This window comes from Salmo trutta, chromosome 7 (assembly GCF_901001165.1).
Source record: "Salmo trutta chromosome 7, fSalTru1.1, whole genome shotgun sequence".
NCBI lineage: Eukaryota > Metazoa > Chordata > Actinopteri > Salmoniformes > Salmonidae > Salmo > Salmo trutta.
In genome coordinates this window covers 56,268,807-56,296,804 of record NC_042963.1, presented here as the reverse complement: position 1 = coordinate 56,296,804, position 27,998 = coordinate 56,268,807, and the positions used below count along the sequence as shown (strand labels likewise).

Here is a 27,998-nt window from a genome sequence, read left to right as displayed (position 1 = left end):
TTCTGATATCTTAAAAACATTTATTTCATTATATGAGCAGAACTTCTGTACACATTACTGTACATTTTATGGTTAACATTTACTGAAGATGACATAGGTGACAACATAACTGTAAATAACTTGAAGGTATAGGTTTTACAAAGACGTCCCCCATTCTGGAACTCTTCAATATACAGAAAATTATGGATTGCTCAGGGAATTAAAGATAAATATTTACAATGTCTAGTAAAATATGTGACAAAAAAAAACACTTCTGAAGAAACATACTTAGTTTAAAATTAAAGATCTGTAATTCAGATATTTACTTATTAGTAATTGTAGAAAAGATAAACAATTAAAAGCTAGTAAAAAGTCATTCATATTTTCAATAAAAACTCTGAACAATTAAGTATTAGTCCATTTGTAGCCTAACCAAAAAGAACACTTAGATCCCAAAAAATCTGACTGGGCCAAGCGCACACATGAGCATAGAGCTAAGCTTGTACCACCCTAAGAGGTCAATACTGACATAGGAGAATATAATAAAAAGATGAATTAAACATTGAATTATTACAAAAAAAAGTGTTACTTTTTTTTCCTTCCACTGTACAACGAATATAAAACATACAAAACATCTGCTGGTTAAAATGCATTTGTCAGTAACAAGTTATACGTTTAGGCACAGGTCAAATTCCAACAGGAGAATCAGGAAATGTCCCTATCGTGACTATTGAGCTGCTGCAACACTTTTTCTGTCTCTTCCCTACTTGGTCTCATAGTTTACTTTACAGAGAAACAATTAAATGTCCTTGGATGGCCTTGGATGGTCTTGGATGGCCTTGGATGGTCTTGGATGGCCTTGGATGGTCTTGGATGGTCTTGAATGGTCTTGAATGGCCTTGGATGGTCTTGGATGGTCTTGGATGGCCTTGGATGGCCTTGGATGGTCTTGGATGGTCTTGGATGGTCTTGGATGGCCTTGGATGGCCTTGGATGGCCTTGGATGGTCTTGGATGGTCTTTAACTGTCTCAGGATGATCCTCCTCCACACTTCAATATGTAGAAAGAAAGAATAGATTATTTAACTTGGATCAACAGCAGATCAACACATGCTACCGAAAAAGAAGAAGAAGTCCTGAGAGATGTTAGCACCATAGATGCCTGAGCCATGGAGAAAACAAAGCATGTGTACCCTCACTATTAAAACTAAGAGGTGGAAAACTTGTGTTTTTGCATCTCCTTTTTTTTGTGTACCAGAAAAGTATTATAATCCATTAGGTAATTTGTAAATTTTCGCAATTTTTTTGGTTGTTGTGTTGTTGCAAAGTCTGTATTAAAAATGAGATATATCAGACTACTTTATAAATTATATAATAATTACCATCTGAGCATGCTTGTCCATTACAATGTAGAAAACCGCATGTCTCTAGCCAAAACCATTCAAAAGATAGACAAAGACCCATATTACCAGAGCTTGATCATATTCTGTCTATCAGGTTTCACAGCAAATCAAATCAAATTGTATTGGTCACATGCAAATATTTAGCAGATGTTATTGCGGGTGTAGAGAAATGCTTGTAGAGGTACAGTACCAGTCAAAAGTTTTTTTTTAACACTTTTTTGGTTACTACAGGATTCCATATGTGTTATTTCATAGTTTTGATGTCTTCACTATTATTCTACAATGTAGAAAATAGTTTAAAAAAAAGAAAAAAAAACCTTTGAATGAGTAGATATGTCCAAACTTTTGACTTGTACTGATGCCAATTAGAACAAATATATGGAGGTATATAAATGCCAAAACTTAAAATGCAAAGCTGATAACGGCAAATAAATAATACCTTTGCAATTTATTTGACAATTTATGTACGCATAATCTGTGACCAAATTAAACTGCAAAACTCCAGTGTGTACTTTCAAGTTCAAGTATGCATACTGTCTGCCAAATTGAAAATGCAAAAGCAAAGTACATTTGAGAGTTATTTTTCAATGCCCTACAAAGATTAACACTGCCATATTGAAAACGAAAAATTAAATGGATAATAAATATATCAATGTTGACATTTGCATTGCGTTACATTGCTGTAATCTTCTTCTTTGTGACAAAAAGTAAATTAAAACATAACATGCAAGTTGACAATGTTTTCTTCACCTTCCAAAGCAAATCCTTATTGGCTAAAGCATTATTTAATTTAATTTGGCAACTAAAACAAGAGTTTCTATTTGACAAATGCAGGTAGGTCCCTCCTAGTTTCATTCTGTTTGCTTCCGATTGGTTCTCTGTGGTTCCTGGTGATTACATCAATTAAAACAATCCCATTTGAATGTCCATTTTCACTCTTAAACCAGTGCTTGACTTGGGCAGGAACTTTACTCCAACTGAGTACTGGCACCTATTTTAGTTCCTTCACCTCTGATAGAATATTAGCATAAAAATATTGTGGAGTTCCCCGCACCTAAATATAGACAGTACCTGTGCCTGTCAATCAATCACTGTGGGTGGGATTGTCAGGGGAAGGGGGAGGAATGTTTGTGAGTCATAGAGTTGGTAGGGTTTCAGACATGTCAATCAATCACTGTGGGTGGGATTGTCAGGGGAAGGGGGAGGAATGTTTGTGAGTCACAGAGTTGGTAGGGTTTCAGACCTGTCAATTAATCACTTTGGGTGGGATTGTCAGGGGAGGGGGGAGGAATGTTTGTGAGTCACAGAGTTGGTAGGGTTTCAGACCTGTCAATTAATCACTTTGGGTGGGATTGTCAGGGGAGGGGGGAGGAATGTTTGTGAGTCATAGAGTTGGTAGGGTTTCAGACCTGTCAATCAATCACTGTGGGTGGGACTTTTAGGGTAGATTAGTAATCTAGTTTGAAAACCATCTTTCAATGCTATTTATTGTAGCAAAAACCTGAGAAAAAAATGTTGTGTTCTGTCAAGTAAACATGGATTCTCCTTGTTGAGAAACAATATAGAATTGCTGGAAAATGGTAAAAAAATAAAAATCTAAAATCTAAAATGGCGCAGATTGTGCACCCCCACTTTTATACAAAGTCAGGTGCCCATTCCCATACCTGTCAAATGTTTATAGATGTCCCATGGGGTTAGCTGCATCTAGTCCAGGATGTAGTGATGCCTGGTGTTGCTGCAGGCCCTGGGCATCTGTTAACCCAGCTGACATCTTCTCCTGCTCCCTCCTCCTCAGACAGGCTGCCTTAGGGTTCAGGTTACGTTCTAGAGGTAGCAGATCACACAGACATCAACTTTAGGACTGTCCCATAGACCAGACAGGGAACCAGGACATCAACATTAGGACTGTCCCCATAGAGACCAGACAGGGAACCAGGACATCAACATTAGGACTGTCCCATAGACCAGACAGGGAACCAGGACATCAACATTAGGACTGTCCCCATAGAGACCAGACAGGGAACCAGGACATCAACATTAGGACTGTCCCCATAGAGACCAGACAGGGAACCAGGACATCAACATTAGGACTGTCCCCATAGACCAGACAGGGAACCAGGACATCAACATTAGGACTGTCCCCATAGAGACCAGACAGGTAACCAGGACATCAACATTAGGACTGTCCCCATAGAGACCAGACAGGGAACCAGGACATCAACATTAGGACTGTCCCCATAGAGACCAGACAGGGAACCAGGACATCAACATTAGGACTGTCCCCATAGAGACCAGACAGGGAAACAGGACATCAACATTAGGACTGTCCCCATAGACCAGACAGGGAACCAGGACATCAACATTAGGACTATCCCATAGAGACCAGACAGGGAACCAGGACATCAACATTAGGACTGTTCCATAGAGACCAGACAGGGAACCAGGACATCAACATTAGGACTGTCCCCATAGAGACCAGACAGGGAACCAGGACATCAACATTAGGACTGTCCCCATAGAGACCAAACAGGGCACCAGGATCAGACATGGTATGACTCTAACAGCTTATGTATCTCTCTCTGGTGTTTATTTTAGTACTTGTGGATTCTGTCACATTCACGTATTAACACTCGTTCTCTCTATCTTTCTCTCCTTTAATCTCTCGTTCTCTCTCTCTCTCTCTCTCGCTGGCATTCCTCCTTGTCTTTGCCTCTCTAACTTTCTCTGTCTCTTTCATGCTTTCTCCCCAACTCTCTCTATCTCTCTCGCACACCTACCTCTGTCTCTGTCTGTCTCACACACCACCATCTCTCTCTCTTTTCTCTTTCTCCATCTCTCTCTTTCCCCATCTCTCTCTTTCTCCATCTCTATCTTTCTCCATCTCTCTCTTTCTCCATCATAGCTTCATGTTCCACTGTAGTGATGTACTTATTCATTCAGCCTTTATATACGGGGCATTCAGAAAATATTCAGACCCCTTTCCATGTTTTTCACATTGTTACGTTACTGCTTTATTCTAAAATGGATTAAATACAAAAATGTCCTCATCAAGCTACACACAATACCCCATAGTGACAAAGTGAAAACAGGTTTGTGGTAATTTTTGCAAATTTATTAAAAAAAAATACAAAACAGAAATACCTTATTTACGTAAGTATTCAGACCCTTTGCTGTGAGACATGAAATTGAGCTCAGGTGCATCCTGTTTCCATTGATGATCCTAGAGATGTTTCTACATCTTGACTGGAGTCCACCTGTGTTAAATTCAATTGATTGGACATGATTTGGAAAGGCACACACCTGTCTATATAAAGGTCACACAATTGACAGTGCATATCCGAGCAAAAACCAAACCATGAGGTCGAAGGAATTGTCTATAGAGCTCCGAGACAGGATTGTGGCGAGGCACAGATCTGGCGAAGGGTACCAAAACATTTATGCAGCGTTGAAGGTCCCCAAGAACACAGTGGCCTCCATCATTCTTAAATGGAAGAAGTTTGGAACCACCAAGACTCTTCCTAGAGCTGGCCGCCCAGCCAAACTGAGCAATCAGAGGAGAAGGGCTTTGGTCAGGGAGGTGACCAAGAACCGGATGGTCACTCTGACAAAGCTCCAGAGTTCCTCTGCGGAGATAGGAGAACCTTCCAGAAGGACAGCCATCTCTGCAGCACTCCACCAATCAGACCTTTATGGTAGGGTGACCAAACGAAGCCACTTCTCAGCAAAATGCACATCACAGCCCTCTTGGAGTTTGCCAAAAGGCACCTAAAGGGTTCTCAGTCCATGAGAAACAAGATTCTCTGGTCTGATGAAACCAATATTCAACTCTTTCGCCTGAATGCCAAGTGTCACGTCTGGAGGAAACCTGGCACCATCCCTACGGTGAAGCATGGTGGTGGCAGCATCATGCTGTGGGGATGTTTTTCAGTGGCAGGGACTGGGAGACTAGTCAGGATCGAGAGAAAGATGAACGGAGCAAAGTACAGAGAGATCCTTGATGAAAACCTGCTCCTGAGTGCTCAGGACTTCAGACTGGGATGAAGGTTCACCTTCCAATAGGAAATTACCCTAAACACACAGCCAAGACAACGCAGGAGTGGCTTCGGGACAAGTCTATGAATTTCCTTGAGTGGCCCAGCCAGAGCCCGGACTTGAACCCGATCGAACATCTCTGGAGAGACCTGAAAATAGCTGTGCAGCATCGCTCCTCATCCAACCTGACAGAGCTTGAGAGGATCTGCAGAGAAGAATGGGAGAAATTCCACAAATACACGTGTGCTAAGCTTGTAGCGTCATACCCAAGAAGACTCTAGGCTGTAATCGCTGCCAAAGGTGCTTCAACAAAGTACAGAGTAAAGGGTCTGAATACTTATATAAATGTGATATTTCTGTTTTTAATTTTTTATAAATGTGCAAAAAAATCTAAAAACATGTTTTTTCTTTGCTATTATGGGGTATTGTGTGTAGATTCATGAGGGGGGGAAACTATTTAATCAATTTTAACGTAACAAAATGTGGAAAAAGTCAAGGTGCACTTTATATATATTTTTTTAACTACAATGACGGCCTACCGGGGAATACAGTTAGAGTATTGGCCCAACACTCTAACCACTAGGCTACCTGCTTCCCATATATATACAGTATATATAGGTTAGTCATTGAGATAACAGATATATGTATCTTTCTGTGTTTTCCTAATCTCTGACGTCATTCCTCAGACCTTCTCCCCCAATGTGTTTTTGAAAAGGAGCCGAGGAGAGAGGATGTGAGGAATCGAGGAAAGATGAATTGAGAAATAGCCATAATCTCTTTTGCAAATAGAGATCTGTTCGGGATGTCTGGAGTACTAACCTCTGACTTGTTGTTCTAGACTAAGTATTACAGCCACGGCTTGGTGAAGAACCAGCAGTTTGGTCTGGGGCTTCTCGCTCTTTAGGTGCAGCTGTGTCATGTGACCCAACTCCTTGAACGCTTCGTTGATGTCACGGACCCTCAGGCGCTCGCGGGCGTTGTTTGCCATCCGCCGTTCTCGTTCCCGCTCAGCCTTCTGCTCCGGACTCAGGTTGTCCTCATCCTCATGGATGCTGCTGTAAAACGGGAGAGAGAAAGCAGGAGGTTTCAGGTACATGGCGCCCTCTGGTTGGCATTTTTTATGTTTAAAAAAAAAAAAAAAAAAGTAGACTCTCTCAATCTGATGTCCAGATAAAAATCTAGTTGAATCTTTGAGCCATTACCAGATTTGTATCAACTCAACAGACAGATGTACCCAGCCAGCGGGCTTAAATGGCTGAAATGACATCATTACCAACTGGTTTCCCCCTGCTGTGTGGAGAGAGACGACTCTGCTCTAGAGCCTCGTTTCCCAGAGCCTTCGTAGCATTAAGGTCGTCGTTAGACCCATCTTACGATGTATCTTAAGTAGCCGAGCTGTTTCCCAAAACCATCGTTACTAAAGTTGCACTTGAAATCATTTGTTATTTACCGACTGCATCAGAACACTCGTAGAGTGCGTTGTTAAGATTTTTTTATATTTTTTTTGCCCTTCCACATCACTTTATACACAGAAGGTCTCTGCTAAACACAGAATCAAGAGTTTTATCTGTCCCTCTGACCACTGATAACTCCAGAATTAAGTTCTCTAATAATAACAATAATAATAATAATAATAATAATAACAATAATAATAATAACAATAATAATAATAATAATAATAATAATAATAACAATAATAATAATAATAATTGTCTAATGACTAATAGCCTACAAAATGTATTTTCAATTGTTACAACAACAACAACAAAGAAAAGTATAAAATGATGCTTCAAATGAAAACCGAGATGACTGCAAAAGATGAATAGATTATAGGCTACGTTTTGCCTACATATATATTACATATATATTACATATATATTACATATATATTACAATCCTATTTTATTTTATGTTCTTTCAATTGAATTCGATTTGAATAATTATAGACAAATGTTTAGTTTTCACATACCCCGGCTAGGTGCGGTGATGTGTTGTTTTACAGCGTCAGCCATAGCAGTAGAACACCCCTGGAGCAAATTAGGGTTAAGTGCCTTACTCAACGGCACATACCAAATCTTGATTTAGTGCATTAGCCTATTATAGGATAAGCATTTAGAATAAAGCCAACATCAATATTTGCAGCCGTAAGTGGTAATATCTCGCCTGGGAGCTGATCCGTCGTCAGTATTATGAAATAATTCTAATTCTATAGGAAATATTTGAATGGAGAAAGCTAATCCGAGAGCATCGCTGCGTTTCTTTTCGATCCTATCAGTATCGACATGTAGTTATGACACACTTCACGAATGTTCTCTCTACCTGCTTGTTTGGGAAACATTCTTAAAAGTTGGCTCGTAAAATAAAGATGCATCTGATATGATCGTTGTAATGCACAAAGATGCGTTATGCAGAAATCGCCATTTCCTGGTTGCTAAAATTCGAATAATTTGTCTAATTTCAGTTTCTGTGACAAAACAATTGCACAAATTAACCTTTAACAAGACACACCCTGTTAATTGAAATGTATTCCAGGTGACTACCTCATGAAGCTGGTTAAGAGAATGCCTAGATTGTGCAAAGCTGTCATCAAGGCAAAGGGTGGCTACTTTGAAGAATCTAAAATCTAAAATATATTTTGATTTGTTTAACACTTTTTTTGGTTACTACATGATTCCATATGTGTTATTTCATAGTTTTGATGTCTTCACTATTATTCTACAATGTAGAAAATAGTTTTAAAAAATAAAGAAAAACCCTTGAATAAGTAGGTGTGTCCAAACTTTTGACTGGTAACGTATGTGTTAAAAAAAACCCAGCACAAACAGATCTGGAGAGAAAGCACATAGCTGATCTGGGACCAGTCTAGAGAGAGAGAGCATATAGCTGATCTGGGACCAGGCTAGAGCATATAGCTGATCTGGGACCAGTCTAGAGAGAGAGAGCATATAGCTGATCTGGGACCAGGCTAGAGTATATAGCTGATCTGGAACCAGGCTAGAGTATATAGCTGATCTGGGACCAGGCTAGAGTGAGCATATAGCTGATCTGGGACCAGGCTAGAGTATATAGCTGATCTGGGACCAGGCTAGAGTTAGAGAGAGCATATAACTGATCTGGGACCAGGCTACATTTACATTTTAGTAGATGCTCTTATCCAGAGCAACTTACAGTAGTGAATGCATACATTTCATACATTTTTTTCCGTACTGGTCCCCCGTGGGAATCAAACCCACAACCCTAGTGTTGCAAACACCATGCTCTACCAACTGAGCCACACGGGACCACAGAGTTAGAAAGAGCATATAACTGATCTGGGACCAGTCTAGAGGGAGAGGGAGAGGGAGAGGGAGAGGGAGAGGGAGAGAGAGAGAGAGAGAGAGAGAGAGAGAGAGAGAGAGAGAGAGAGAGAGAGAGAGAGAGAGAGAGAGAGAGAGAGAGAGAGAGAGAGAGAGAGAGAGAGAGAGAGAGAGAGAGAGAGAGAGAGAGAGAGAGAGAGAGAGAGAGAAAGAGCAAGAGCAAGAGCATATAGCTGATCTGGGACCAGTCTAGAGAGAGACCATATAGCTGATGTTGCTGTCTTCACCTGGTCATGCTGTCTCCTTGTGTCTTGTGGGACTCGTTCTCCTCGTCGGAGCGCTGGCTGTGGCTGTCAGAGATGTGACCCTGGTTGTGATGGCTGTGATGTAGCTCACACTGCTCATCTCTCTCCAGACCCTCCAACTTCAGCTCCAAGCCACCTAGTCCCGTCGGGAAGGAGTGGCCATTTTGATTCTGTGAACGTCTCTGCAGTGCAGGGTGGGAGTTGTTGTTCAGATTGACATCGTCTACCTGCAATACACACACGTTAAGAGGTTACATAAAGATGATGTACAAGTTCAGTATTTCATTTACAAAATCATATATTAACTATTAATAAATAAATTACACATTTACCACATTTTTTGATGCGGCATAATGACAAATAGGTCACCAAATTCTGTATCCCTGAACAGATCCCTGAATTTAATCACAGAGGATGCTAATCCCCATAGCCCCTAATTCTGTTCAGGAATCATTCATTTTAACGGACACACATATCCCTGGAAAACTACATGAATGTAATACCGCTACTAAGGATTAGACAGTTCTATATCCTCTAAAATATAATGTAGACCTGACCTGTCCTCTAAATGTAATGTAGACCTGTCCTCTAAATATAATGTAGACCTACTTCCATCACTCTGTCCTCTGAATATAATGTAGACCTACTTCCATCACTCTGTCCTCTGAATGTAATGTAGACCTACTTCCATCACTCTGTCCTCTAAATGTAATGTAGACCTACTTCCATCACTCTGTCCTCTGAATGTAATGTAGACCTACTTCCATCACTCTGTCCTCTGAATGTAATGTAGACCTACTTCCATCACTCTGTCCTCTGAATGTAATGTAGACCTACTTCCATCACTCTGTCCTCTGAATGTAATGTAGACCTACTTCCATCACTCTGTCCTCTGAATATAATGTAGACCTACTTCCATCACTCTGTTCTCTGAATGTAATGTAGACCTACTTCCATCACTCTGTCCTCTGAATGTAATGTAGACCTACTTCCATCACTCTGTCCTCTAAATATAATGTAGACCTACTTCCATCACTCTGTCCTCTAAATTTAATGTAGACCTACTTCCATCACTCTGTCCTCTAAATGTAATGTAGACCTATTCCATTACTTTGTACCCTGTCTGGACTTTCACCACTACAGCTGGGCTCAATCCTCAGGAAGGAAAGAGGAGCACACTGATATGTATGTGGTCATGGTGTAGGATTTGTAGCCTGGTTCCAGATCTGTTTGTGCTGTCTTGCTTACTCCATTGCTGTGCCATGACAGTGAGAGCAATGGAGTGGCAAGACAGCACTAACCGTTCTGGGACCAGGCTATGTATTCCCTGTCCATATTGTTACCTGGTCCTTGACAGAACAGTATCCCCACATAGAGAGACTTTCCAGACCCGCAGCAAATTAAATTAAACACGGTGTTCCTCTCTGTTCTCTATTTCCAGAACAACACTCCTCCCGTTATGGAAAATATGTTGAAATGACATATTTAAAATATGTTGAAATTACCTATGTAAAATATGTTGAAATGACATGTAAAATATGTTGAAATGACACATGTAAAATATGTTGAAATGACACGTGTATAATATGTTGAAATGACATATGTAAAATATGTTGAAATGACACATGGAAAATATGTTGAAATGACAAATGTAAAATATGTTGAAATGGCATATGTAAAATATGTTGAAATGACATATGTAAAATATGTTGAAATGACATATTTAAAATATGTTGAAATTACCTATGTAAAATATGTTGAAATGACATGTAAAATATGTTGAAATGACACATGTAAAATATGTTGAAATGACACATGTAAAATATGTTGAAATGACACGTGTATAATATGTTGAAATGACATATGTAAAATATGTTGAAATGACACGTGGAAAATATGTTGAAATGACGTGTAAAATATGTTGAAATGACACGTGTACAATATGTTGAAATGACATGTGGAAAATATGTTGAAATTACGTGTATAATATGTTGAAATGACACGTGTATAATATGTTGAAATGACATATGTAAAATATGTTGAAATGACATATGTAATGTTGAAATGACGTGTAAAATATGTTGAAATGACGTGTAAAATATGTTGAAATGACACGTGTACAATATGTTGAAATGACATGTGGAAAATATGTTGAAATTACGTGTATAATATGTTGAAATGACACGTGTATAATATGTTGAAATGACATATGTAAAATATGTTGAAATGACACGTGTATAATATGTTGAAATGACATGTGTAAAATATGTTGAAATGACGTGTAAAATATGTTGAAATGACACGTGTATAATATGTTGAAATGACATATGTAAAATATGTTGAAATGACATGTGGAAAATATGTTGAAATGACACGTGTATAATATGTTGAAATAACATATGTAAAATATGTTGAAATGACATGTGGAAAATATGCATACCATATCTAGAGCGTGTCTGGTGTGACTGGTGACTGGTAGAGCAGTGGGTGGCACACACACACACACACAGTGGCCAATAGCCTTTCGAGACACATTATCATACACAAAACAGACCCAACCTGAAACACTTTCACAGAGTAATGAATGGGTCTCACCATGGCTGTGTCATGTGCCGTGGTGGGTCTGTGTCTATGGTGTGTCCCTGGTAGAGTGTTGTTGTGGATGTGTCCATGGTTGGCCTGGTTCAACAGGCTGTGGATGTCAGAGGGCAGGCTGGGAATGGGTCCCACTGCATGGTTATGCAGAACATAGATCACATCATCCAGTCTATCTAGACGATCCCCCAACTGAGACGAGAGAGAGAGAGAGAGAGAAAGAGAGAGAGAGAGAGAGAGAGAGAGAGAGAGAGAGAGAGAGAGAGAGGTGGAGAGAGAGAGAAGAGAGGTGGAGAGAGAGAAGAGAGAAGAGAGAGAGAGGTGGAGAGAGAGAGAGAGAGAGAGAGGTGGGGAGAGAGAGAGAGGTGGAGAGAGAGAGAGAGAAGTGGAGAGAGGTGGAGAGAGAGAGAGGTGGAGAGAGATGGTGTGTTATTGTCATGAGAGAATTTAAAAGATTGCATTATTGGTTATACATTTTTAAATTGTTTTAATTTAACCTTTATTTAACTAGGCAACTATAACCCAGAAAATAATTGTTTAGTTATAGTTATGGTTATATCAATTCAAATTAAATCTCGAGCTACCGTATGTGTAGATTGTCTTATGTGTCAAGTGAGTGTCACAAAGCTCCATGTCCTTACCAGAGATATAGGAGAACACTGGTAACTGGGGGAGAGAGAGGCCTGAGCAGACGTGTGCCACGGGTTAGCTGGGGGGCCAGAGCCTGTGTGCCATGGGTTAGCTGGGGGGCCAGTTGCAGAGCCTGTGTGCCATGAGTTAGCTGGGGGGCCAGTTGCAGAGCCTGTGTGCGGAGATGGAGATGGAGACCTGTCTGGTGTGGAGGAGTTTTCACTGCTACTGGTGTGGTCAGGAGAATAAATCTGAAGACAGACAGACAGAGGAGGAGGAGAAGAGAGGGTAAAGAAGGAAGAGAAAGTGAGGGGCAGAGGATGAGTATGAGGGGGAGGTAGAGGGTAAGATAAAGAAGAGGGGTACAGGAGGAGGGGTAGAGGAGGAGGGAGAAAGAGGAGGAGGGGTAGAGGAGGAAGGGTAGAGGGTAAGATAAAGAGAAGAGGGGTAGAGGAAGAGGGGTAGAGGAGGAAGGGTAGAGGAAGAGGGGTAGAGGAAGAGGGGTAGAGGAGGAGGGGTAGAGGAGGAAGGGTAGAGGAAGAGGGGTAGAGGAGGAGGGGTAGAGGAGGAGGGGTAGAGGAAGAGGGGTAGAGGAGGAGGGGTAGAGGAGGAGGGGTAGAGGAGAAGATAAAGAAGAGGGGTACAGGAGGAGGGAGAACGAGGAGGAGGGGTAGAGGAAGAGGGGTAGAGGGTAAGATAAAGAGAAGAGGGGTAGAGGAGGAGGGGTAGAGGAGGAGGGAGAACGAGGAGGGGGTAGAGGAGGAAGGGTAGAGGAGGAGGGAGAAAGAGGAGGAGGGGTAGAGGAAGAGGGAGAACGAGGAGGAGGGGTAGAGGAAGAGGGGTAGAGGAGGAGGGAGAAAGAGGAGGAGGGGTAGAGGAGGAGGGGTAGAGGAAGAGGGGTAGAGGAGGAGGGAGAAGAGGAGGAGGGGTAGAGGAAGAGGGGTAGAGGAGGAGGGGTAGAGGAGGAGGGGTAGAGAAGAGGGGTGTAGAGGAGAGGGGTAGTGGAGGAAGGGTTGGTCAGTGGAAGAGGGTGGTTCGAGGAGGAGGGGTTTGGTAGAGGAGGAGGGGGTAGGTGGAGGAGGGGTAGAGGAGGAGGGGAGAAAGAGCAGGAGGGGTAGAGGAGGAGGGGTAGAGGAGGAGGGGTAGAGGAAGAGGGGTAGAGGAGGAGGGGTAGAGGAAGAGGGGTAGAGGAGGAGGGGTAGAGGAGGAGGGGTAGAGGAAGAGGGGTAGTGGAGGAGGGAGAAAGAGGAGGAGGGGTAGAGGAAGAGGGGTAGAGGAGGAGGGGTAGAGGAGGAGGGGTAGAGGAGGAGGGGTAGAGGAAGAGGGGTAGAGGAGGAGGGGTAGAGGAAGAGGGGTAGAGGAGGAGGGGAGAAAGAGGAGGAGGGGTAGAGGAGGAGGGGTAGTGGAGGAGGGGTAGAGGAGGAGGGGTAGTGGAGGAGGGTAGAGGAGGAGGAGGGTTAGAGGAGGAGTGGTTAGAGGAGGAGGGGTAGAGGAGGAGGGTCGTGGAGGAGCGGGTAGAGGAGGAGGGGTAGTAGAGGAGGAGGGGTAGAGGAAGAGGGGGTGGGTTTAGAGGAGGAGGGTGTAAGAGGATAGATGGGCATAGAGGCGGAGGGGTAGAGGAGGAGGGGTTAGGTAGGAGGAGTGGATAGAGGAGGATGGGAGAAAGGAAAGAGGAGGCGGAGGTAGCGGAGGAGGGGTAGAGAGGATGGGTGGAAAGAGGAGAGGAGGAGGTAGCGGAAGCGGGGTTTGAGGAAAGAGGGGTAAGAGGAGCGAGGGGTAGAGGAGGAGGGGTAGAGGAGGAGGGAGAAAGAGGAGGAGGGGTAGAGGAAGATGGGTAGAGGAGGAGGGGTAGAGGAGGAGGGGTAGAGGAGGAAAGAGGAGGAGGGGTAGAGGAGAAGGGGTAGAGGAAGAGGGGTAGAGGAGGAGGGAGAAAGAGGAGGAGGGGTAGAGGAGGAGGGGTAGAGGAAGAGGGGTAGAGGAGGAGGGGTAGTGGAGGAGGGGTAGAGGAAGAGGGGTAGAGGAGGGGGGTAGAGGAGGGGAGGGGTAGAGGAGGAGGGGTAGAGGAGAGGGGTAGAGGAGGAGGGGTAGAGGAGGAGGGGTAGAGGAGGAGGGGTAGTGGAGGAGGGGTAGAGGAGGAGGGGTAGAGGAGGAGGGGAGAAAGAGGGGAGGGGTAGAGGAGGAGGGGTAGAGGAGGAGGGGTAGAGAAGGAGGGGTAGAGGAGGGAGGGGTAGAGGAGGAGGGGTAGAGGAAGAGGGGTAGAGGAGGAGGGGTAGAGGAGGAGGGGTAGTGGAGGAGGGGTAGAGGAGGAGGGGTAGAGGAGGAGGGGTAGAGGAGGAGGAGTAGTGGAGGAGGGGTAGAGGAGGAGGGGTAGAGGAGGAGGAGTAGTGGAGGAGGGGTAGAGGAGGAGGGGTAGAGGAGGAGGGGTAGAGGAGGAGGGAGAAAGAGGAGGAGGGGTAGTGGAGGAGGGGTAGTGGAGGAGGGGTAGAGGAGGAGGGGTAGTGGAGGAGGGGTAGAGGAGGAGGGAGAAAGAGGAGGAGGGGTAGAGGAGGAGGGGTAGAGGAGGAGGGGTAGAGGAGGAGGGGTAGAGGAAGAGGGGTAGAGGAGGAGGGGTAGAGGAAGAGGGGTAGAGGAGGAGGGGTAGAGGAGGAGGGGTAGAGGAGGAGGGGTAGAGGAGAAGATAAAGAAGAGGGGTAGAGGAGGAGGGAGAAAGAGGAGGAGGGGTAGAGGAGGAGGGGTAGAGGAGGAGGGGTAGAGGAGGAGGGGTAGAGAAGGAGGGAGGGTAGAGGAGGAGGGGTAGAGGAGGAGGGTAGAGGAAGAGGGAGAACGAGGCGGGGTAGAGGTGGGGCGAAGAGGTGGGGTGAAGAGGTGGGGTGAAGAGGTGGGGTGAAGAGGTGGGGTAAAGAGGTGGGGTGAAGAGGTGGGGTAAAGAGGTGGGGTGAAGAGGTGGGGTGAAGAGGTGGGGTGAAGAGGTGGGGCGAAGAGGTGGGGCGAAGAGGTGGGGCGAAGAGGTGGGGCGAAGAGGTGGGGCGAAGAGGTGGGGTGAAGAGGTGGGGCGAAGAGACGGTTAGAGGACAGTGAAGAGCAACTCTATGCATCATTTTAAAAGCACAACCTGTAATTTCTCTATGTGGTTTTACAACCTCCGCCTCGGGCTTTGTAGCGGGGCTCGTAAACCGAGCTGACTCATCAATCCTGGTTATTTTACTGGTCAGACTGCATCCAATAAACACCTCAGCAGCACAAGCACGGCCCAGGGCTAGGTTAATAATAAAATACAGTCACCTGTTATACTAGGAACCAAATACTATGGGTCATTTCACTAGTAGTCATCGTGGCTAGAGGATACTGCTCTCTGGTTTTGTAATCTGTCTGGCTAGCAGGATTGGGGTCAATTCCATTTCAATTTAGTCCATTCAGGAAGTAAATTGACATTCCAAATCCAATCCAAATTCTCAGGAAAAGGCATAGAATATTAGAGGAACAGAGTACGATAGGACGTTTACATTTTAGCAGACACTCTTATCCAGAGTGACTTACAGTAGTGAATGCCTACATTTCATACTTTATTTTTAATATTTTTATTTTTTTGTAATGGCCCCCTGTGGGAATCGAACCCGCAACCCTGGTCGTTGCGAACACCATGCTCTACCAACTGAGCCACAGGGGACCTGTAGACAGGTAGTTCCAGTACTTACAGAAGCTAGTGCTTTCCCCAGGGCTGCTCCAGTCTGTGATCTTCCTGTAGAGGGGTTTCCTATGGTGTTCTCTGAGCTGTTGGCTGACAGGGTGTGAGATGCAGCAGGATTGTTACGGTGGAAGGTAGCCATAGGAGGAAGACCCCTGTTCACCTCTACAGGTGAGACTGAATGGGGAGAATAGTCCTGCGAAACAATGAACAACACACAGATGAGTTGGCAGCGGACCAGAGTGCATCAGTATGTATAGTACCAGTCAAAAGTTTGGACACTCCCTACTCATTCAAGGGTTTTTCTTTATTTTTGCTATTTTCTACATTGTAGAATAATAGTGAAGACATCAACACTATGAAATAACACATATGGAATCATGTAGTAACCAAAAAAGTGTTAAACAAATCAAAATATATTTTATATTTGAGATTCTTCAAAGTAGCCACCCTTTGCCTTGATGACAGCTTTGCACACTCCTGGCATTCTCTCAACCAGCTTCATGAGATAGTAACCTGGAAAGCATTTCAATTAACAGGTGTGCCTTGTTAAAAGTTCATTTGTGGAATTTCTTTCCTTCTTAATGCGTTTGAGACAATCAGTTGTGTTGTAACAAGGTAGGGGTGGTATACAGAAGATAGACCTATTTGGTAAAAGACCAAGTCCATATTATGGCAAAAACAGCTCAAATAAGCAAAGAGAAATGACAGTCCATCATTACTTTAAGATATGAAAGTCAGTCAATGTGTAAAATTTCAAGTGTAGTCGCAAAAACCGTCAAGCACTATGCTGAAACTGGCTCTTATGAGGACCGCCACAGGAAAGGAAGACCCAGAGTTACCTCTGCTGCAGAAGATAAGTTCATTAGAGATAACAGCACCTCAGAAATTGCAGCCCAAATAAATGCTTCACAGAGTTCAAGTAACAGACACATCTCAACATCAACTGTTCAGAGGAGACTGCGGGAATCAGGCCTTCATGGATGAATTGCTGCAAAGAAACCACTCCTAAAGGACACCAATAATAAGAAGAGACTTGCTTGGACCAAGAAACACGAGCAATGGACATTAGACCGGTGGAAATATGTCCTTTGGTCTGATGAGTCCAAATTTGAGATTTTTGGTTCCAACTGCCGTGTCTTTGTGAGACACAGAGTAGGTGAACGGATGATCTCCGCATGTGTGGTTCCCACCATGAAGCATGGAGGAGGAGGATATTATAGTAAAAAATAAAGAAAAACCCTTGAATGAGTAGCTGTGTCCAAACCTTTTGACTGGTACTGTACATGTGCTGAGTTAGTATCTACATCTGTGTGAACCCATCAAAATCAAAACTATAAATAGAACATTATTCCTTTAAAACTATCTCTTTGTGTGAGTAAAGTCAAGTAAACTCAGTCAGTTCTTTACCAGGTGATTATGTGCTGCTTGCATGTTGCTGTAGCTTCCTGATTGGTGAGCTGAGGCCCCTCCCACCATGCCTCCGTAGCCAGGCTGGTTCATTACGTTGGAGTTCCACATGTCAGGTGAACTGTTGTTCCCCTGTCGCTCGCTGAAAAAGGTTCCTGTGAACACGTTGCCGGGAGCTTTGGAGGAGGGGTGTGAGGATGAGTCAGGGTTGAGTTCGTCGTGATTTGGAGATTGAGTATAGACCTGAGAAGAACGGGGGGGGGGGGGGGGGGGCGGACAGCTAAATTAAAGGTTATGAAGAACTAAACGTCTATAACACTGAAACAATGACTTCATAAAGTTACTCTTCCTAGTCACTGGAAGAGATGTCAGTGGCATAGTAGAAACCAGAGACCAAAAGTATGTATATAAAGACATATTTATTTAACTAGGCAAGTCAGTTATGAACAAATTCTTATTTACAATGACAGCCTAGGAACAGTGGGTTAACTGCCTCGTTCGGGGGAAGAACAATAGATTTTTACCTTGTCACCTCGGGGATTCAATCTTGCAACCTTTCAGTTACTAATCCAACACTCTAACCACTAGGCTACCTGCCACCCATAAACAGTATGTGAATATATACTGTATAGTCTATATGAATACTTGTGAATATATACAGAATAGCCTATATGAATACATATGTGAATGTATACAGCACAGCCTATATGTGAATACAGTATATACAGTATAGCCTATATGTGAATATATACAGTACATGTGAATACAGTATATACAGTATACCCTATATGTGAATATATACAGTATAGCCTATATGAATATGTCTATGGATCAACGCAATACCAGAACTGTGAACTGAAGCTACAGTATACAACAGTACACTACAGTATACTACAGTATACTCATTATAATACAGGATACTATGGTATACAACAGTATACGACAGCAAAATACAGTACACTAGAGCACACTACAGTACACTACAGTACACAACCGTACATTACAGTATACAACAGAACACTACAGTACACTACAGTATAATACAGTATAATACAGTGTAATACAGTATAATACAGTATACTACTGTATAATACAGTATAATACAGTACACTACAGTACACTACAGTATAACACAGTACACTACAGTACACTACAGTACACTACAGTATAATACAGTATACTACTGTATAATACAGTATAATACAGTATAATACAGTACACTACAGTATAATACAGTATAATACAGTACACTACAGTACACTACAGTACACTACAGTATACTACAGTATAGTACAGTACACTACAGCATACTACAGTATAGTACAGTACACTACAGCATACTACAGTACTCCACAATATAATACAGTATAATACAGTATAATACAGTACACTACAGTATAATACAGTATAATACAGTACACTACAGTATAATACAGTATAATACAGTATAATACAGTACACTACAGTACACTACAGTATAATACAGTATAATACAGTACACTACAGTACACTACAGTATAATACAGTACACTACAGTATAGTACAGTACACTACAGCATACTACAGTACTCCACAATATAATACAGTATACTACTGTATAATACAGTACACTACAGTACACTACTGTATAATACAGTACACTACAGTACACTACAGCATACTACAGTACTCCACAATATAATACAGTATACTACTGTATAATACAGTACACTACAGTATAGTACAGTACACTACAGCATACTACAGTACTCCACAATATAATACAGTATACTACTGTATAATACAGTACACTACAGTATAGTACAGTACACTACAGCATACTACAGTACTCCACAATATAATACAGTACACTACAGTACACTACAGTACACTACAGTATACTACAGTACACTACAGTACACTACAGTATACTACAGTACACTACAGTATACTATAGTACACTACAGTACACTACAGTATAACACAGTACACTACAGTATACTACAGTATACTACAGTACACTACAGTATAACACAGTACACTACAGTATAACACAGTATAATACAGTACACTACAGTATAACACAGTACACTACAGTACACTACAGTATACTACAGTATAACACAGTACACTACAGTACACTACAGTATACTACAGTACACTACAGTATAACACATTACACTACAGTACACTACAGTACACTACAGTATACTACAGTATAACACAGTACACTACAGTATACTACAGTACACTACAGTATACTACAGTATAACACAGTACACTACAGTACACTACAGTATACTACAGTATAATACAGAAGTCTAAATAAAAACCAAGCGTTGTGCTGAAAGGAGCAGACTCAGAGCTATTGTGTTAATCCCTAAACTGGGTGATCCATGCACCTCCTCATCCGGATTAAGGGAACAGCATTCCCTCCCCATCACCGCCTGCCCGGGAGAGAGGGAGGGAGGGAGGGAGGGAGGGAGGGAGGGAGAGAGAGAGAGAGCGAGAGAGAGAGAGAGAGAGAGAGAGAGAGAGAGAATTCCCTGCTGCCCCAATCATAATCAGGTTTAGGGCTAGTTTGGAAGATTGGGATAGAAAGAATTTCATTTGGAAAAAGCTGCAGAATAACATTGGATAAATCCTCTTCAGACAGCAGGACCACACCATAAGACCACACCACAGGATCACACCACAAGACCACACCACAGGATCACACCACAAGATCACACCACAGGATCACACCACCGGATCACACCACAAGACCACACCACCGGATCACACCACAGAACCACACCAAAGGACCACACCACAGGACCACACCACAGGATCACACCACAGGACAACACCACAGGATCACACCACAGGACAACACCACAGGATCACACCACAGGACCACACCACAGGATCACACCACAGGATTGGACCACAGGATCACACCAAAGGATCACACCAAAGGATCACACCACAGGACCACACCACAAGACCACACCACAAGACCACACCACGGAATCACACCACAAGACCACACCACAGGACCACAGTTGTAATAGGGTATGAGACTTTTGTCTCACCTAGAAAATAACTAAATGTTGAAACAGGGACAATTTTCTATTTTATTACAATAAAAAATGAGAATGAACTATTGCATCATCGAATGAGGTTTTACAAATGAAACACCAACCCACACTGAGAGGTCTGTGCTGAACCTGCACCCCCCCATCTCTTTGATCTGATTCAGGAAATGAAAATCAACCCCCCTGAGGAACATCAATGGGGTGTCAGTTACCCCGACAACAGGCACTGTTACCCCGGTGACAAACGCCTGTAAAGCAGACCAGCTCTCTATTTAAAGACCCTCTTGAGCATGCTCACACACACACACACACACACACACACACACACACACACACACACACACACACACACACACACACACACACACACACACACACACACACACAAACCCCCCCCACACAGCTCTAGCCGTGTCTGGCACAAGTTCCATGGTGATAGTGGGACCAGGCCAACCACAGGAGCCCCTGCTGTCACTCACCCTGTCTGAGTCTCCGTGGGTAGCATATGGTGCAGGATAATGCCAATTGTCCTCCTTACCATGGGACGGAGCAGGCGACCCGTTAATAACACACACACACACGCACACACGCACACACACACACACACACACACACACACCACACACACACACACACACACACACACACACACACACACACACCACACACACACACACTATGGGACTTAGCAGGCGACCCGTTAATAATGGGCACACCCCCCCCCCCAGCACACCCCCACTGGCCCCCAATAACAACCCCCGAACACACAACCTGGCACACACACACACACACACACACACACACACACACACACACACACACACGAACCGTCGACATGACATTCTCTTTTAGTAGCGCGTTGATTTATAAACCATCAGTCACGGCATCACAAATGATGGGAGACTTTTCACCATGTGTGAAGAACTCAACTACAGGAAGATAGAGGTGTAATATACACTTTAACATTTTCCACATGTCGTCACAGTTGTGATACAATAACATCTCTGATAGCAACAAAAATTTGACTGATAGCACCTCCGATAGGAACAAAAATTTGACTGATAGCATCTCTGATAGAAACAACAATTTGACTGATAGCATCTCTGATAGCAACAAAAAACGTGACTGATAGCATCTCTGATAGCAACAAAAACTTTAATGATAGCATCGCTGGTAGCAACAATAATTTGAATGATAGCATCTCTGATAGCAACAAAAACTTGACTGATAGCATCTCTGATAGCAACAAAAACTTAAATGAAGACATGAAAGAAGACAAGACCCCATTTTGCACTCAAAATGTATACTTTCAATCATTTAGAGGAAGATTTAAATGATTGCAATATTGACCAACTATTCTAAGGCCTCTACCCTACAATAACACCCCTTCCAACTTTAGCCACATGCAACCGATTGGCCCCTCAGTGTCTGGTACTAACGTCTGGTTCTAGTTAGTTACTCTCTAAGGTCCGGTTCTAGTTAGTTACTCACTAAGGTCTGGTTCTAGTTAGTTACTCTCTAAGGTCCGGTTCTAGATAGTTACTCTCTAAGGTCTGGTTCTAGTTAGTTACTCTCTAAGGTCTGGTTCTAGTTAGTTACTCTCTAAGGTCTGGTTCTAGTTAGTTACTCTCTAAGGTCTGGTTCTAGTTAGTTACTCTCTAACGTCTGGTTCTAGTTAGTTACTCTCTAAGGTCTGGTTCTAGTTAAATCAAATCAAATAACATTTTATTAGTCACATGTGCCGAATACAACAGGTGTAGACCTTACAGTGAAATGCTTACTTACGAGCCCCTAACCAACAATGCTTTTTAAAAAAATCTGCGTGACAATAAGGGGAAAAAGTAACAAGTAATTAAAGAGCAGCAGCAACAGCGAGACTATATACAGGGGGGTACAGAGTCAATGTGGAGGCTATATACAGGGGGGTACAGAGTCAATGTGGAGGCTATATACAGGGGGGTACAGAGTCAATGTGGAGGCTATATACAGGGGGCACCGGTACAGAGTCAATGTGGAGGCTATATACAGGGGGGTACCGGTACAGAGTCAATGTGGAGGCTATATACAGGGGGGGTACCGGTACAGAGTCAATGTGGAGGCTATATACAGGGGGGTACAGAGTCAATGTGGAGGCTATATACAGGGGGGTACAGAGTCAATGTGGAGGCTATATACAGGGGGCACCGGTACAGAGTCAATGTGGAGGCTATATACAGGGGGGTACTGGTACAGAGTCAATGTGGAGGCTATATACAGGGGGGTACAGAGTCAATGTGGAGGCTATATACAGGGGGCACCGGTACAGAGTCAATGTGGAGGCTATATACAGGGGGTACTGGTACAGAGTCAATGTGGAGGCTATATACAGGGGGGTACAGAGTCAATGTGGAGGCTATATACAGGGGGGGTACAGAGTCAATGTGGAGGCTATATACAGGGGGCACCGGTACAGAGTCAATGTGGAGGCTATATACAGGGGGTACTGGTACAGAGTCAATGTGGAGGCTATATACAGGGGGGTACAGAGTCAATGTGGAGGCTATATACAGGGGGGTACAGAGCCAATGTGGAGGCTATATACAGGGGGCACCGGTACAGAGTCAATGTGGAGGCTATATACAGGGGGGTACAGAGTCAATGTGGAGACTATATACAGGGGGGTACAGAGTCAATGTGGAGACTATATACAGGGGGGTACAGAGTCAATGTGGAGGCTATATACAGGGGGGTACAGAGTCAATGTGGAGACTATATACAGGGGGGTACAGAGTCAATGTGCGGGGGCACAGGTTAGTTGAGGTAGTATGTACATGTAGGTAGAGTTATTAAAGTGACAATGCATAGATGATAACAACAGAGAGTAGCAGCGGTGTAAATGGGGGGGGGGGGGTAATGCAAATAGTCTGGGGAGTCATTTGATTAGGTGTTCAGGAGGCTTATGGCTTGGGAGTAGAAACTGTTTAGAGACCTATGGACCTAGACTTGGCACTCCGGTACAGCTTGCCATGCGGTAGCAGAGAGAACAGTCTATGACTAGGGTGGCTGGAGTCTTTGACAATTTTTAGGGCCTTCCTCTGACACTGCCTGGTGTAGAGGTCCTGGATGGCAGGTAGCTTGGCCCCAGTGATGTACTGGGCCGTTCGCACCACCCTCTGTAGTGCCTTGTGGTCGGAGGCCGAGCAGTTGCCATACCAGGCAGTGATGCAACCAGTCAGGATGCTCTCGATGGTGCAGCTGTAGAACCTTTTGAAGGTCTGAGGACCCGTGCCAAATCTTTTCAGTCTCCTGAGGGGGAATAGGTTTTGTCGTGCCTTCTTCACGACTGTCTGGTTCTAGTTAGTTACTCTCTAACATCTGGTTCTAGTTAGTTACTCTCCCAGAGATTAAAGCAGTCTTTGATGGTGGTAATGGACAGTATAGGGACCAGTGCTTAAACAGACCACGGCTAAATCAAATAGAGATCACAGCAATCTGCTTCACATCAGAGAAATGGTAGGCGGTAAATATAGACTGATACATTATATGTTGTGTTCTGAAAGCTGAAAGAGGGACATTTGTACATTGACAATTGTTGATATGTTGCAAAACTCACTGATCATATAAATGGTCAATTACATTTCCAGAAGTTTTAAAGAACTGCATAATACAATTATACAATAAAAAAAAATGTAAGTATGTGCTGCAAATGTCATAATCTTCTATCACAATGAAACCACATTGATTCTGAACTTTTAATAAGTTTACACCAGCATCACTGACTGAATGGAACACTCAGTCCCAATTCCAGTGCCATTGAACATTCACACATATATTTATCACTTCCAGATACAGCCATAGCTGCATATACCTAACCCCCATGACACGTGTTCACTGCAATGACCTTTGGTGAGAGGTATATGAAAGGGTCTGTTCTTGTAATGGTATAGAATGTTAGACTCCCTGTTGTGGATGGTAGAGAATGTTAGACTTCCTGTTGTGGATGGTATAGAATGTTAGACTTCTTGTTGTGAGGAATGATATAGAATGTTAGACTTCCTGTTGTGATGAATGACATAGAATGTTAGACTTCCTGTAGTGATGAATGATATAGAATGTTAGACTTCCTGTAGTGATGAATGATATAGAATGTTGGACTTCCTGAAGTGATGAATGATATAGAATGTTAGACTTCCTGAAGTGATGAATTATATAGAATGTTCTACTTCCTGTAGTGATGAATGATATAGAATGTTATACTTCCTGTAGTGATGAAGGATATAGAATGTTAGACTTCCTGTTGTGATGAATGACATAGAATGTTAGACTTCCTGTAGTGATGAAGGATATAGAATGTTATACTTCCTGTTGTGATGAATGACATAGAATGTTAGACTTCCTGTAGTGATGAATGATATAGAATGTTAGACTTCCTGTAGTGATGAATGATATAGAATGTTAAGACTTCCTGTAGTGATGAATGATATAGAATGTTAAGACTTCCTGTAGTGATGAATGATATAGAATGTTAAGACTTCCTGTAGTGATGAATGATATAGAATGTTAAGACTTCCTGTAGTGATGAATGATATAGAATGTTAAGACTTCCTGTAGTGATGAATGATATAGAATGTTAAGACTTCCTGTAGTGATGAATGATATAGAATGTTAAGACTTCCTGTAGTGATGAATGATATAGAATGTTAGACTTCCTGTAGTGATGAATGATATAGAATGTTAGACTTCCTGTAGTGATGAATGATATAGAATGTTAAGACTTCCTGTAGTGATGAATGATATAGAATGTTAGACTTCCTGTAGTGATGAATGATATAGAATGTTAGACTTCCTGAAGTGATGAATGATATAGAATGTTAGACTTCCTGTAGTGATGAAGGATATAGAATGTTAGACTTCCTGTAGTGATGAATGATATAGAATGTTAGACTTCCTGTAGTGATGAATGATATAGAATGTTAGACTTCCTGAAGTGATGAATTATATAGAATGTTCTACTTCCTGTAGTGATGAATGATATAGAATGTTATACTTCCTGTAGTGATGAAGGATATAGAATGTTAGACTTCCTGTTGTGATGAATGACATAGAATGTTAGACTTCCTGTAGTGATGAAGGATATAGAATGTTATACTTCCTGTTGTGATGAATGACATAGAATGTTAGACTTCCTGTAGTGATGAATGATATAGAATGTTAGACTTCCTGTAGTGATGAATGATATAGAATGTTAAGACTTCCTGTAGTGATGAATGATATAGAATGTTAAGACTTCCTGTAGTGATGAATGATATAGAATGTTAGACTTCCTGTAGTGATGAATGATATAGAATGTTAAGACTTCCTGTAGTGATGAATGATATAGAATGTTAGACTTCCTGTAGTGATGAATGATATAGAATGTTAGACTTCCTGAAGTGATGAATGATATAGAATGTTAGACTTCCTGTAGTGATGAAGGATATAGAATGTTAGACTTCCTGTAGTGATGAATGATATAGAATGTTAAGACTTCCTGTAGTGATGAATGATATAGAATGTTAGACTTCCTGTAGTGATGAATGATATAGAATGTTAAGACTTCCTGTAGTGATGAATGATATAGAATGTTAGACTTCCTGTAGTGATGAATGATATAGAATGTTAGACTTCCTGAAGTGATGAATGATGTAGAATGTTAGACTTCCTGTAGTGATGAAGGATATAGAATGTTAGACTTCCTGTAGTGATGAATGATATAGAATGTTATACTTCCTGAAGTGATGAATGATATAGAATGTTAGACTTCCTGTAGTGATGAATGATATAGAATGTTAAGACTTCCTGTAGTGATGAATGATATAGAATGTTAGACTTCCTGTAGTGATGAATGATATAGAATGTTAGACTTCCTGTAGTGATGAATGATATAGAATGTTGGACTTCCTGTAGTGATGAATGGCAGTTAAATTGAAACGGATGAGGCACCTGCAACACTAGTGAATAGAGTCAATTCTCTACTATACTAGAACGTAGTATTACACCGATAGTGATATTGTCTCACATTATTATCCCTGCCTTATTAGTATATGAGGATAATGTTAATAACAAGTGATAGACACAAATGTTAGACAAACTGAGAAAATAGAGGATGAAATGTTATAGTGTTTTATATCCTTGATAATGTGTTACTTCAGCAATAGTAGAATATAACAGACATACACGCTATACACCCTTTCTGAATAGGTAATAAACGCCCTTTCAGGGGCGGCAGGTAGCCTAGTGGTTAGAGGCAGGTAGCCTACTGGTTTAGAGGCAGGTAGCCTAGTGGTTAGAGGCAGGTAGCCTAGTGGTTAGAGGCAGGTAGCCTAGTGGTTAGAGGCAGGTAGCCTAGTGGTTAGAGCAGGTAGCCTAGTGGTTAGAGAGGCAGGTAGCCTAGTGGTTAGAGGCAGGTAGCCTAGTGGTTAGAGGCAGGTTGCCTAGTGGTTAGAGGCAGGTAGCCTAGTGGTTAGAGAGGCAGGTAGCCTAGTGGTTAGAGGCAGATAGCTTAGTGGTTAGAGGCAGGTAGCCTAGTGGTTAGAGCAGGTAGCCTAGTGGTTAGAGGCAGGTAGCCTAGTGGTTAGAGGAGGCAGGTAGCCTAGTGGTTAGAGGAGGCAGGTAGCCTAGTGGTTAGAGGCAGGTAGCCTAGTGGTTAGAGGCAGGTAGCCTAGTGGTTAGAGGCAGGTAGCCTAGTGGTTAGAGTGTTGGGTCAGTAACCGAAAGGTTGCTAGATCGAATCCCCGAGCTGACAAGGTACAAATCTGTCGTTCTGCCCCCTGAACAAGGCAGTGACCCACTGTTCCTAGACCGTCACTGTAAATAACAATTTGTTCTTATTAACTGACTTGCCTAGTTAAATAAAGGTTAATTTAAAAAAGTAAAATCAAATCTAAATAGATAATAAACACACTCACCGATCTGACATTGTAGCAATACATCAGGTTATTGCCGTTGGTCCCTGTAGAGACGGGATAGGAAGCACAGTACATAACGCTGTTCCGTTTCAGTTTCAGTTTCAGGTCAACAGCCCGGTACTTTCAGCAGTTGTGTCCGTAGTCCTGTAGTATAGACTCCAGTAGTCAGTATTGTCTCAGTATAGCCCGGTCAGTCCACAGTTCCTGTCTGTCTCTTTTCCATATGCTCTATAGTCCTCACACACTGCCTCTCTTTACCCTAACCCTGCAGCTCACACGGCTTACTCTGTCACAGACAATTTATGCAAAAGAGGGCTGGTCCATTCAAGGGATTGGTGAGGGGGTGGTTTAAGGAGAGATAGAGGAGGTTCTCATTTAAACTACCTATATATCTAGAATGATGTTGGTTTCCTACTAGGAACGTTTTAACTGAAATCTAATACAGTGTTGTTTTGGCTGTAATCTAATACAGTGTTGTTTTGGCTGTAATCTAATACAGTGTTGTTTTGACTGTAATCTAATACAGTGTTGTTTTGGCTGTAATCTAATACAGTGTTGTTTGGGCTGTAATCTAATACAGTGTTGTTTTGGCTGTAATCTAATACAGTGTTGTTTGGGCTGTAATCTAATACAGTGTTGTTTTGGCTGTAGTCTAATACAGTGTTGTTTGGGCTGTAATCTA

The 27,998-nt window shown here is 42.6% G+C and overlaps 1 protein-coding gene across 1 annotated transcript; it reads right to left on the bottom strand.

Annotated features, from left to right (window-relative positions):
* Window positions 1-3: 3 nt before the first annotated feature.
* On the bottom strand, window positions 4-27,649 carry LOC115196583 (transcription factor 12). The gene is made up of 9 exons (XM_029757427.1): window positions 27,317-27,649; window positions 17,335-17,577; window positions 15,935-16,120; window positions 12,251-12,490; window positions 11,610-11,801; window positions 8,997-9,241; window positions 6,233-6,468; window positions 3,046-3,205; window positions 4-1,029 (listed from the first exon to the last, which is right to left on the bottom strand). The coding sequence occupies exons 1-8, from the start codon at window positions 27,389-27,391 to the stop codon at window positions 3,057-3,059; spliced, it is 1,566 nt and encodes a 521-aa protein (XP_029613287.1). The 5' UTR covers window positions 27,392-27,649; the 3' UTR covers window positions 4-1,029; window positions 3,046-3,056.
* Window positions 27,650-27,998: the final 349 nt, after the last annotated feature.

Bases quoted from the DNA above. Each gene is read 5' to 3' on its own strand.
- LOC115196583 (XM_029757427.1), bottom strand. From the start codon at position 27,391: ATGTACTGTGCTTCCTATCCCGTCTCTACAGGGACCAACGGCAATAAC. The intron at 11,802-12,250 runs GTAAGGACATGG...CTCTCGTCTCAG, and splicing joins AGTGTTCTCCTATATCTCTG to TTGGGGGATCGTCTAGATAG. The intron at 6,469-8,996 runs GTGAAGACAGCA...CCCGTTTTACAG, and splicing joins CAAGGAGACAGCATGACCAG to CAGCATCCATGAGGATGAGG.